This window comes from Zalophus californianus, chromosome 3 (genome assembly GCF_009762305.2).
Source record: "Zalophus californianus isolate mZalCal1 chromosome 3, mZalCal1.pri.v2, whole genome shotgun sequence".
In the NCBI taxonomy this organism is placed as follows: Eukaryota; Metazoa; Chordata; class Mammalia; order Carnivora; family Otariidae; genus Zalophus; species Zalophus californianus.
Genome location: NC_045597.1, coordinates 88,879,278 through 88,891,365, shown reverse-complemented (window position 1 = coordinate 88,891,365; position 12,088 = coordinate 88,879,278). Strand labels below are relative to the sequence as shown.

The 12,088-nt window shown below is 39.9% G+C and overlaps 1 protein-coding gene across 1 annotated transcript in view; it reads left to right on the top strand.

Annotated features, from left to right (window-relative positions):
• The window catches only part of CNTNAP5 (contactin associated protein family member 5), an 859,701-nt gene extending 847,997 nt beyond the window's left edge, over positions 1-11,704 (top strand). The window contains exons 23-24 of the mRNA XM_027590999.2: positions 1,535-1,606; positions 4,187-11,704. Of these exons, the coding sequence (XP_027446800.2) occupies positions 1,535-1,606; positions 4,187-4,383 (269 nt within the window). The 3' untranslated portion in view covers positions 4,384-11,704. The remainder of the gene's footprint in view (positions 1-1,534; positions 1,607-4,186) is intronic.
• The last annotated feature ends 384 nt before the right edge of the window (positions 11,705-12,088 follow it).

Below are 12,088 nucleotides of genomic sequence, written 5' to 3'. Positions count from 1 at the left end.
TATCTTCAAGAAGTTTCTAGGTTAAAGGCTAGTATTACTCAAGTCCTTACTTTATAAGATTACAGGTAGTTAAGAATTATGACTGGTTCCTCATGGTTGAATTTTATTGAATTGTATTGAATATAACCCTACTTTTAATATGATGAGTAGTTAGAACTCAAAGCATATTATAGATGATAGATAGATAGATAGATAGATAGATAGATAGATAGATAGATGATAGATAGATAGATGATAGATAGATAGATAGATAGATAGATAGATAGATAGATAGATAGATGATAGATAGATAGATAGATGATAGATAGATAATGACTACTGCTCTGAGGATCGAAGAGTTTAGGGTCAGAGAGAGGCAGGCTGGTTTTTGAACTGATATAATTCATGTGATTAAAATTAGCCTTCCATAATAATAGGAAAGCCCAGAGCATTATCATCCATACATCTTCTTTTATTTTACTACTCCCTAAAATACCTTTTCTGCCTTTATTTAGTCACCATCATCATGAGTATCTTGAAATGTCCCTGGGATTTGTTTTAATCAAGTGTGGTAATCAACTGCCAAATAAGTTATTAATCATGAAGAAAGAAGGGGGACTGAGTTTTGCTGCTGCCTACTCATCACCACGCTTGGTGTTTTCCTGGCACCAGTTAGGTGTAATAGAAGGAAACAGAATGTGACAGTTGACTAGCCTTGATTTGAATTCTGATTCTGCCATGGATGAATTGCAGAACTCCAGACAAGTTACTAAATAACTTCAGTCTGATTTCCTTATCTGTGAAGTGGGAAAAATAATACTCATGTTGTAGGTGTTTCCTGAAGATACAGGAATACTGTTGGCAGTTGCTATAGGTCCTAAAAATTCCATGTGTACTATATGCATACATATGGGTATTATTACCCCCTTTTAATACATTTGCAGATGTGCTAATTAAAAATATATCTAGCTCAATGTCACCAGGCCAACGTGTGGCAGAGCAAGATTCAAATCCAGGTCTACAAGCCTTCAAACTTGATGTTTTTTTATCTTCTACCATATATGTTAATGTACGTGTAGTGAAATCCCTCTTTCTGTCAGTGAGGGTTTCTTGGGGGTATTAATCCTCCAGCACTTTTGTCTTTCCCTGTCAATGGGTTCCAAATCCTTGTGCAGCTAAAGAACCTCCGAGGCATAGAGCATATGCATGCTTGAGGTAAGAGGCCATCACCATGGAGAGGGAGGGTCTAACAGAGCAGAGAGGGACCTCTAGGTTAGGCTGAGAGGTAAACCATAGGTGAAAGCAGATAGGGGTGGGTTCCACCATCATCTGTTTCAGCCCATTATCTTACAGCTGACATAGAAGCTAATAGTCACAGAATTATGGGGTGGAAGTTGTGTACTTTTTGTGTGTATGTTTGTTCGGGTTCATAAAAAAATGCAAACTGAGAGTACTTGGTCTAACCCACAGATGTGTCATCTCAAGTCCATATTGTACACCTCCTTCCTGTATACAGAGTGAGGAGTGAAGTGACATGTCTTTTTACTCCTTGCAGATCCCTTTGGGAAGACGGATGAGCGAGAACCAATCACTAATGCTGTTCGAAGTGACTCGGCTGTCATTGGAGGTAAATCATTCCTTGTTGCTGAAAGCAGAGGGGGCAAATGATTCTGTTCTTGGGAGAAATTTATTTGATTCCTTCCTTAATTATAGCCATCTAGTATCCAGAACCTTGCAATGATCTGTAAGACCGTGAGCCTTTTCATGAATAGTCATGGGTGCTGTATGATCAAAGGCGCCCTCTACCCCACCATCCACAGTCCATGGATGCACCCTGCCCTGATCCATCAGGCAGCTGACTACTGAGTCAACAGCTGGAACACTTACTTAGCGACAGGCAGTGTGCACCCTGTTCATCTCATCCAGCTGTCAGTTTTCCTAAAGCACAAACAAAGCACACCAATAAAACATATGGGAAGAAGCCATGTTGGGGCAGACAGATGGGTGAAGCCCCAGTCCTGTCAGTTTTCTCCACCAAGTGATTTGGGTTGGATCTAATGAGCAGGGTGAAGCCCACAGGAATGGAGTTTTGAATCCAGCAGTACATATGGTTAGAGATACAGATCTTGTCTGTTCTGCTGTGAGCTCAGCTCTCCCTCCCACCTCCCCTGTCTTTCCATCTTCTCACTGCCTGTTGGATTCACCCATTTTTGTCCTCCTTCAGCCTGGTTTCTGCCTCGAGTAGCTTGATTTTTCCCTTCTGGGCCTTGCAACACAGAATGATTCCCAAACCTTGTTTAATGTAAATGCCCATGAGATACTGAATTAATTGCCATCCAGAACCATAGCCCTAGCAGGTGACCCCCATCACTGCCTCTGGGAGGCTAGATTAACTGATCCACACCAGATGGAGTTCTTTTAAAAGTCAGCGGCATCCATTCATTTAACTTCTATATAATGAGTCTCAGCTATAGGTCAGGCCTTGTGCTAAGTATAGGGATACATGGGTGAAAGCCATGGAGGCTGTCCGCAATGAACCCGCAGCAACAACAGAACTAGTGAATGGTGTTTTGAGGGAGGAAGTACAAATGGTTGTGGGAGCACAGAGGTGCACCATTACAATGCAGTTGTGAGGAACGAAAACCATGAACTTTCCTTAAGGAAGTTCTTAAAATGTTTGACCTGAATTTCTGCTTCAGGGGAAAGAGTCCAACTTGATTTTTGTTTGGCACCAAAAAATATAGGAAAGAATGTAATGCCTGTTTCTCTTCCTACAATTTCGTATTTGTCAAGGGGAGAAAAGACTTGTGACTGCTGACATTTTCCCACCCAGTTACATGCTTCTGTGAGTCTCTAAGAGCAGGAAAGGCATCCCAATCCCTCTGGAAAACTCCTTCAACTCTGAACAGTTTGTATACTAAAGGAGTAGAAACTGATTCTGTATTTTATCTCATAAAGCTGTAGCCAAACATGGGAGTCACTCACTACGACCTAGTTTATTCATGTTTGTTAACTTAGGTGGTTTTACTCTGCCTTGTTCTAAAATAGCCAGGGAAAATGCTACATAGTGGTTTCTGAATATTAAAAAGAAAAAGAAAAGAAAGTAAACAGTCTTAATCATGGCCCCAGTTCTGATACAAATCAGTGGAAAATGTGCAGCAAATATATTTAACTTTCAAATGCCCATGCTTATGTAAATAAGAATGCAGGATGCCCAAAACTATCTTTGAAAAAGAAACACAGTTCGCCACTATCCATTCTACTTAGAAAGAAAAACAAAAACAGCAGAATGTATGTTATCTTGCGAATAAACTTATCTTTGAATATCATAAATACTTCTCATATTTTAATGTTGAAAATCCCATATGTATAGAAACATTCTCTCTTTAAAAGTCACCAGTTTCTACACTGTCACCTCTTTTTGCTGACTTTGCTCTTTGCATCCCGAGAGGCTTCGTGGCAAAGGTAGGGACAAGACCTTCGTTCAAGTCAGTGAGGGCAACTTGCCGAGTAGCTGCAGTAAAATCACAAGCAGTCAAAGCAGGCAGAAATTTGACCTAACTGGAAGAAGTCTGCTATTTCAGTTGACTCTGAATATCTGAACGACAGAAGCATACCGTTGCTGAACTGTCTCATCCCTAGCGGAGTGCACAGCAGTGTAGGAATGCCCTACTTCTTTGGCAAACACTTCATTATTAACAAGACATGTTTAGCAAAGCGAACACATACCCTAAATGAATTTACGTCAGGAGAGCATGTATTGAGGTCTGGGATACTTCACTATGGTTTTCTAGGGTGCTAAAGTAGTTCTGAAATACTCAGTTGCAAGAAATGACAAATGACTGAACATGACAAATGTGCTAATTAAATGATTCTGTCACATTCTTTAAATCAAGTCTTGAAGAAATAATTAAGAAATATTTTGCCAGTCTGAGTCCATATTGATATGATAGCATTCTCCGATTTAGACTGGTTTTCTTCCTGGCCAGTCTGAAAGAGGAGGTGTTTTAGTGACTGAAGACTGAACACATTTCAGCAGGTCTTCAGTTCTGGGCATGCAGCAGAGTTTGTTGCTGTTTGTTTTGTTTTGTTTTGTTTCGTTTTGTTTCTTTCTCCCAAGTGCCTTCCCTGTCTAGACTGAATCATCTCTTCTGAGTGTATGATCTTTGATGATTTCCTTCTCTCTTTCTTTCCTCTTTATCGACAGGAGTAATAGCGGTGGTGATATTCATCATCTTCTCTATCATCGGCATCATGACCCGGTTCCTTTACCAGCATAAGCAGTCACACCGCACTAACCAGATGAAGGAGAAGGAATACCCAGAAAATTTGGACAGTTCCTTTAGAAATGACATTGACTTGCAAAACACAGTGAGCGAGTGTAAACGGGAATATTTCATCTGAGAAACTGCAGGGTCACATAATATATTCTCTTTTGGGTTGTTGTTAAATTTTTCTCCTATCTTTTAATTTTGGTCATTCTCCTTTTCCTATCTGTTTGCCAATTATTTTTGGCACATAACTTGTATCAACCATAGCATCTATCCCCTTGATCCAGCCCGGAAGACCAGGCAGCTATGGCCACTGCCTTCCTTTCTGACAAACTTATTGTGGTGATAATGATCACTTAAGAGACTGACTTTACTCCTCTAGACAAAGAAGAGACACATGTGTGCACATGTGCATATTCAGTTCTGTGTTTCCAGTTTCTAAGTAAGATGCACTCTTTAGTTCCACAGCCATTCTGTCTTGCATTAAACCTCAGGCTTACTTTGAACCTGAGCTCTGTGATATAGGCATATGATACTCATCTTTGACATCTTCCTTCATCTCAAGTTCATTCCTACCAGGGAACTCAGGGTAAAGAAAGAAGATGCTAAAGGCCTGGTTCGCTTCAGTGGCACTTTCAAAGGAATAAGAGAAGTTTGTTTTGTGCTGATTTTCCTTACCATAGGACGCCCATTGCCCTAACTCATCACCCTTTTTCACTTTGACTCTTATCCCCTGAGTATTTCAAATATAGGATCCCTGATAGTAGTGAGCTATTGCTTTGCTCCTTTCTTACCACTCTCTCCTGGGGCTGACACTTTAGAACAGCACACAATAGCATAAACCTAGGGGAAGCATGGAAAATAGTAGCTTGAAACTAGGAGGTAAAAAAGAAAGCTGCTAGGAAGTAGATGTTCTATAATTTCAAAAATGCCTTTTCCCATTTTTAAAGAAATGTTAGCTAGGCTATTCCTGGGATTATTATACTGAGGTATATATATATATATACTGCAGCATAAAGAAATTCTAATAAAAGTCTAAAATAGTACCTAGTTCCATGAAAGAGCTTAAACCATCTTAACTGAGCTTTAAAAACAAACAAAAACAAAAACAAAATAATAATTTAAAAAACTGCATGAAAGAAGAGAAATACCAAGCAGGATTCTTCCCTTCCATCCACTCACGAAAGATCTAGTGAATAAAGTGAATGCAGGTTTCATGTTTTAAGGCAGACACAATGACCCTCCTCTGTCCATGGAGCCATTCTCTGTGAGTTTCCGGGTACACTGACTGATGGGGCATTGTGGTTTGTCTAGCGAACCCTCACTGCTTAGTTTCAGAGGAGACCATAGGTTCTACAGTACATCACATTTTCAAGTCATCTACACCCTATGTATATAATACCCCCCAACGCACATCTTTTTGTAGGCATAGAAGCCAAGATAAGATGATAGTAAGTTTCAGGGTCTTTGCCCCTCTTGATAACTAAGCTTCGAAGAAACACAGTCATTCCTTCAAGAAGGCATCTCGAACTCATCCACGAGGTGGTGATAAGAATCCTGATGATTTTTTGCTATGGCAATAAGTCTAACTTTTTGCCTCTGGGCCATCTTGGAGAAAAAGAGAAGGGGAAAATAATATCAATCCTCCAGAATGCTGGGAATGCCAATATAATGATCCACAGATGTGGAAAGTACTTGCCAATTCTCTTTACAAGACAGATTCGGTTTGGGAAACAATTACCACATCGCAGTTTGCCAGCCTTGACAGTTAGCAGACATTCCATCTTGTCCTTAGAGTGTCTATCGCCTCTGATTATTTAACACTCCCCTGCACGGCCAGGCTCCCAATGAGGAACTCATTAGCTCCATCTCATTTCAAATCCATTTCCGGCTTTTCTTTCAGTGCCCGAGCACATGGGTAAGGATTCGGCTTGTAATCATATTTCTCAACTTTAAGATGTTGTTCTAGGTATATATTTTCTTCTTAAAACTTTCTGTGGATTCTTAATCACTTCATTATATCATTTTTCTAGTAAATTTATTTAAAGTGATTCCAACATGGGCATCTTTTTTTTTTCCCTTCCAGCTTTCTTAATAAGATGAATGATCCACTAATAAGAGGAACGATCTTTAAATATTGTTTTATGCTGCCCTATCCACCCTTATTTCCAATTTTCACTTTTGAATTTTCTATTTCCATAAAAAGGCTGTATAAATCAGCCTTTTGTTTGGGTACAGAGTCCTTTGTCCCCTGAAATAAAAAAAATCACCATGAAGTGCAGTGGGTTTAGCCTGAAGCATCTCCAATAATGAATTGGAAAGGCAAAGGAAGGTGTGAGTAATAAAACTGGAACCCCTCATTATTCAAGTCTGTGAAAAGTGAGGACTATATTTTGCTGACATAGTGCTGACAGAAGAAATGGAGAACTAGCAAAGGCTAATTCAGAGTATTTGCTTTCCCCACCTACTTATATATGCTCGTAGGTAGTTCTGTAGGGTGAAGACTCTGTGAAGCTCTATCCTTGCCACATCGGCCCTGCAGAATCCACCAGCTCACCTCCCCGCGCATGTAGACGATGTATACATACACACAATGACGTATCACAGACCCAGAAACCAATGCCAAGACAGTGCAATTAGCACATCACTCTTACAAGTAGAGTCTCAGGGCTAAAGCAGAATTACATTTACAGGGTTGGATTATTTCATAACCCCAGAACACTAACTTTCACTAGATATATATGGAAACAAGCAAGCTGCTCCCCCCAAAGCAAAACACAATTTTCACTCGAAAATAAGTGCTAACTCCGCCTGTCTCTCCTCAGTGGTACCAAATCCATGTAGTTTTGTGCAATTGTTCAATTGTGTGAGTGTTTGGATCTTTGAGAGATTATAATCCAAAACAAATAGTCGTTGAAAACAGTCTCACCCCTCCTTAACCACTGGGTAAGAATAATCAAGGTTCCTGACATGCTCTGCCAGCTGGACCACCATAGTCCTCCACTGTAACCCTCAGTCCTTGGTAACTGCTGATTACAAAAAGATTTTATGGAGTGTGGTCACTTTACAGCAAAACCAAAAGTACCTGTGCAATTTACATTCTAAGGGGGATATTTTATTGTTACAATTCCCACCAAACAAGCCTTTCTTTTTATGTGAACAACAGTACATTTGCTTACCCTAAAATATATTTAATACCTACTGCATCACTCATTGTGCATATAGGTTCAACTGCCATGATCTCTATGAGAATTCATCTAGAGAATTAGACATTTGTCACTTCTCTAGATATATATTTATGAATACCTTAGCCTCTTCTATTCACTCTCAACTTCATATGGGAGATTTTAGTTTATTTATTCATATGGGACTGATTTTTTTAAAACAGTTTCTATGCTCTTTAGTAATAACAGAGATGATACTAACCTGACTTCCACCCTCTGTTAGCCCCATGCCCACCACAAGGTAGCAGGAACAGGATTGGAACTAAAGTAATAGATTGTTCCCTTTCTTAATTCATCATGAAGTATTTACTGAATGCCCAGTACTCCAAGGGTTACACTAGACATGGGTTATACAAATATAAATTATACCTTGTTCTTGCCCTTGGAGGAGCTCAAAGTCTATCAGGGCAGGTATATATTATTGTAATAGGGGTACACAAAAAGTGCTATAAAATGTAGAGCAAAGGTCCTGCACAATCATTTATGCAAAGCCTTAGCTAGAGACTTAAACAGATAAATTTATGGAAAATATTCATAACTTTTTCTTGTATATTCCACCTTCAATAAACTGCTTTGTTTCTCTTCTTCAAAGCAAATATCTATCTATCCAGGTATTTTTTTTTTCTGTAGAGGGAGATGGATTAACTCTTTAGGAACAGCAAGAAAAGATGATCTTTGTCTGTAAAGTACCTTGGAAGAAGCCCAATTCTCTCCATTCTTTCTTCATTTCAGGTTGGGGGATTCTAAAAACCCTCCTTCCCATTAGTCAGTCTTTTTTTTTTTTTTAAGATTTTATTTATTTATTTGACAGAGAGAGACACAGCGAGAGAAGGAACACAAGCAGGGGGAGCGGGAGAGGGAGAAGCAGGCTTCCTGCTGAGCAGAGAGCCCAATATGGGGCTCGATCCCAGGACCCCGGGATCATGACCTGAGCCGAAGGTAGATGCTTAATGACTGAGCCACTCAGGCGCCCTAGTCAGTCTTGACAATAATGGCTTGGGGACTCTCCATGGGGTAGGGACAGCGATCTCTACTTCCACTCCCTTCCTCCTCTTTGTTCTGTTCTTTCAAAGCCATGTGTTTATGACCTCTTGCATCTCATTTGCTCTTCCAAATATCCCTTAAGATTTCTGCTGTCCTTCCACCCCTCCTAAAACCCTTCTTTGTCCCCACAAACCATTTGACTCTATTTAGAATGATCTCTGAAAACTAGATGAAGTATCTTCTAGTAAATAACTGACTAAAAGTTGTTGTCCATCTAAGTGAGGTCTCACCTCTATGCCTTGGGTGAGTTTTGCCAATCCTGAAAGTCACAACTGTCTCTTCTCTGCAGGAAGCTCATTCACTTAGAGGTGCCACACTGGGAGGCTAAAAATAGAGTGTATTCTCCAAGATATTCAGGGAAATAGAAATCAGGCTGTTGAAATCTTTCTTATAAAAAGTCTTGACAGTTTGTCCACGAAAGCTCTGGCTTCCTTTGAATTCCCCCATAGCTGCAATCCATCAAATCCATATTGTAACACCAGCCTGCCAAGGGGAATTTGCGACAGTGTGTAGCTCTGTTACTCATTTTTCTTTAACCTAAAGGTTTTGACATACTTAGGCTTCAATTATCCTACAGGTCACAAGTGGACCTAGTAAATAAAGAGTTTTCCTTGTTCCTGCAGATGTAAAAGTGGTTAATGGAAGAAGGTATAAGCAAACTCCAAACTTTCAGTATACATGGAGGATAACTGAGTGTTATTTCATGTCTCTCATGCAGTTTGAAAATGTTTTCTTTAAAAGACACATAGTGTAATTGAATTTCTTTCACATACTGTTCTTGGTTCTTTCTCAACCTGTCCTCCCTTCCCCTCACCCATCCCCTTACTTGGTGAATATCTAGTTTGTAGATTTGGGTGTCCCCAGTTTTCATCTCTGCTCCCACAAATCCTGAATATTTGAAACTCTTAAAGGGAAAAACAGTGTAAACAGACACACAAAGACTTTGTAAAATAGGGCTGTCAGTAAAGCTTTCTCCAGGACATCCTATATACGCATCTGTTTAGTAGGGATAGACAAATTTCCTTTTGACTTGGCAGTTATTTGAAACCTTCATAGAAGGTTTTAATATTGAACTCTTGCTATGTGTGAGTGATTTTTCTCTTATTTTGCACTAAGGTACTCTGAGGAAGAACAGAAAAGCACATTTTTTTTTTAGTGAAATATTGTACTTTGTAAGCTTGTTGTCTGTCTTTTGTAATGTTTATAGACTACAAAGTGGCTGAACAGACATGAACAAGGATGAAGGCAAAAGCTGGTGTTGGTGTTTTGACCACACCTGCCGAGAACATATTGAGGAGGAAGAGGGAATCTGTGGCAACAATCAGTGACTGCCTCGGGTGTGGAGGGTCATTGCTCCCACCATGGATCAGTGGCAGCAACTCTTCCCACTTTCTTGGCTCCTTATTCAGGAGTCCCTTCAATACATTTGGATCATTGTCTTACACATTAGGGAAAGAGGCAATATCATGGAGTATGCATGAAGAATTCATTACCTACCTTTGCATGACATTTCATTGACCCTTCCCAGCCCGACTCCAACCACATCTTTTCCTTTTTCACTATTTTTATTTCATCAAGATTTTCTCAGGATGCTTTAGTTGCTATCACCACAATGATCTACCCTGCCCAGGTTGAATACCCAGAGACAATTTTAAGGAAAAGAAAATGTCAAAAAACTTTTTAGATCCACTATCTTGAATCAAAACTCCCATGTGTGGAATGCTTGAGGTCCTGAAATCAGTCTAGTGGTCCTTCTTTCCCCTTCATTGGTCCTGCCATAGGCATGACACACTATAAAAAGATATGATACTCTCCATCCCTACCAATGATTACTGTCAGGGACCCATCATCTAACACTATTTGGGAACACTGGCTTTCTCAATCTTTCCCAGTGACACAGGGAATATTTTACAAAATACCAAGATAAAATTGGGAGAGTAGTACTAGACCATGACCACAGGTGAATCTAATTGTTTCAGTAATTAAATCCTGGTATTTTCATTTGCATCCTGTTCTTTCATGCCTCAGATGCCAGCAGTAGCCTCAGAGGATATGAACAAGGTTCTGGGTATGCAAGAGGAGCATTGTATTACCCTGCAGACTCATTGGAAGGCCCATAAGTAGAAACTTTCAGTGAAATGTTAAGGTATAATATTAACAGGCATCTGCCTAGTCATATTTTTCCATTATAGTCAACCCCACCCCGAAGGCTTTACATGAAATATTAACATAGTCTCTTCTATTTGAATGGCAGTGTCAACTTGTATAACCTTGCCCTGCCTTAAATACTCATGCAAAAAATATCAAACCTTGCTTTAAAGCAGCATAGTTATAGTGTAATAGGGACTTTCGAATTAGTGAGGTCCAACACCAAGACTTTTCTCCTTCTGAAGCTGGTAGTTTACAGGCCTCCTGATACCCTGTGCTGTCTTAGGCTGTCACTTCCTTCAGTCAACTGGAAGAGGCAAAAAGGGTGCAGGTTGTCACTGGGAATACAAGTGCAGGTTAAGGGGGAACCAAGAGTCTGCCTCCAGGATTTAATAGGTAAGGAGTCAGCAAACATTTTCTGTTGAAAGCCTGGATGTTCTATACTGTCTTTGCAAACCAGATAGTCTTGGTTGCAAATACTTACTTCTGCTTTTGTAGCAGGAAGTGGGCCATACATGGACAAAGAGGCATGGCTGTGTTCCAATAAAACTTTATTTAAAAAAAACAGGCAATAGGTCAGATTTGGCCCATGGACTATGACAGAGCATTACCATGCCCATTTCAGATGGAAGATCAGTCTCTCTCTGGCATGGAGTGGCCCTCTTTTTTGAGGAATTAGAACGAGTGGGCAGATTATTTTTAACAAATAAACAATAAAATGCAAAATAACCTCTCCCCCAAAAAACTATATGTCAGACTTTTTGTTATGGCAAAAGCACAAAACAGGTCACCTCCTTTTGTAGATCTGCCAGAGTCTAGCTTTTCCTTTGGAACTTTTTTGTTCTTAAGACAGAATCCCAAGTGATGTTGCCTCATTCCAAGTCAGTTTTGTAGACCACGTAACGTCTTAATACACTGTATGGGGAAAAATAAAAGTTAGCCTTAGATTTCTTTGTTTTCTATGGTTACTGTTGTACAGAAGAAAAACTTAAACTGTAAATAATGTATATTTAATAAAGAGAGAATTTTGTATGATTTTGTGTGGAAGCCAAATGTGTCTTGCTGTGTTTTCTTGGGTTAATGAAGAGTCAAACAATTAATCCCTTAGCTCCCATTCTCATCCTTTAGACCATTAACTCCCAGACAACATGACCTATGGTGTTGCTGGAGAAACACGAAACTCCCACTCCCTGGGTTTATTGATTTCAACAGGCCTGAAAGTGCTGTCATGGGCTGTCTCATCACTCAGCTGAATTATACTCTCCTGCATGCCTGGCTTAAATGTGTACAAAAGCAAACTCATTGACTTGGTCAAAAGTCATGTTCAGGGCTCTGGAGTCATCCTGGTTTCAGCTGCCCACATGAAATCCTGGGCCTCTGTTAAGCCTTTATCAGGACCCATTTCCAGCAGCCACATTTCTT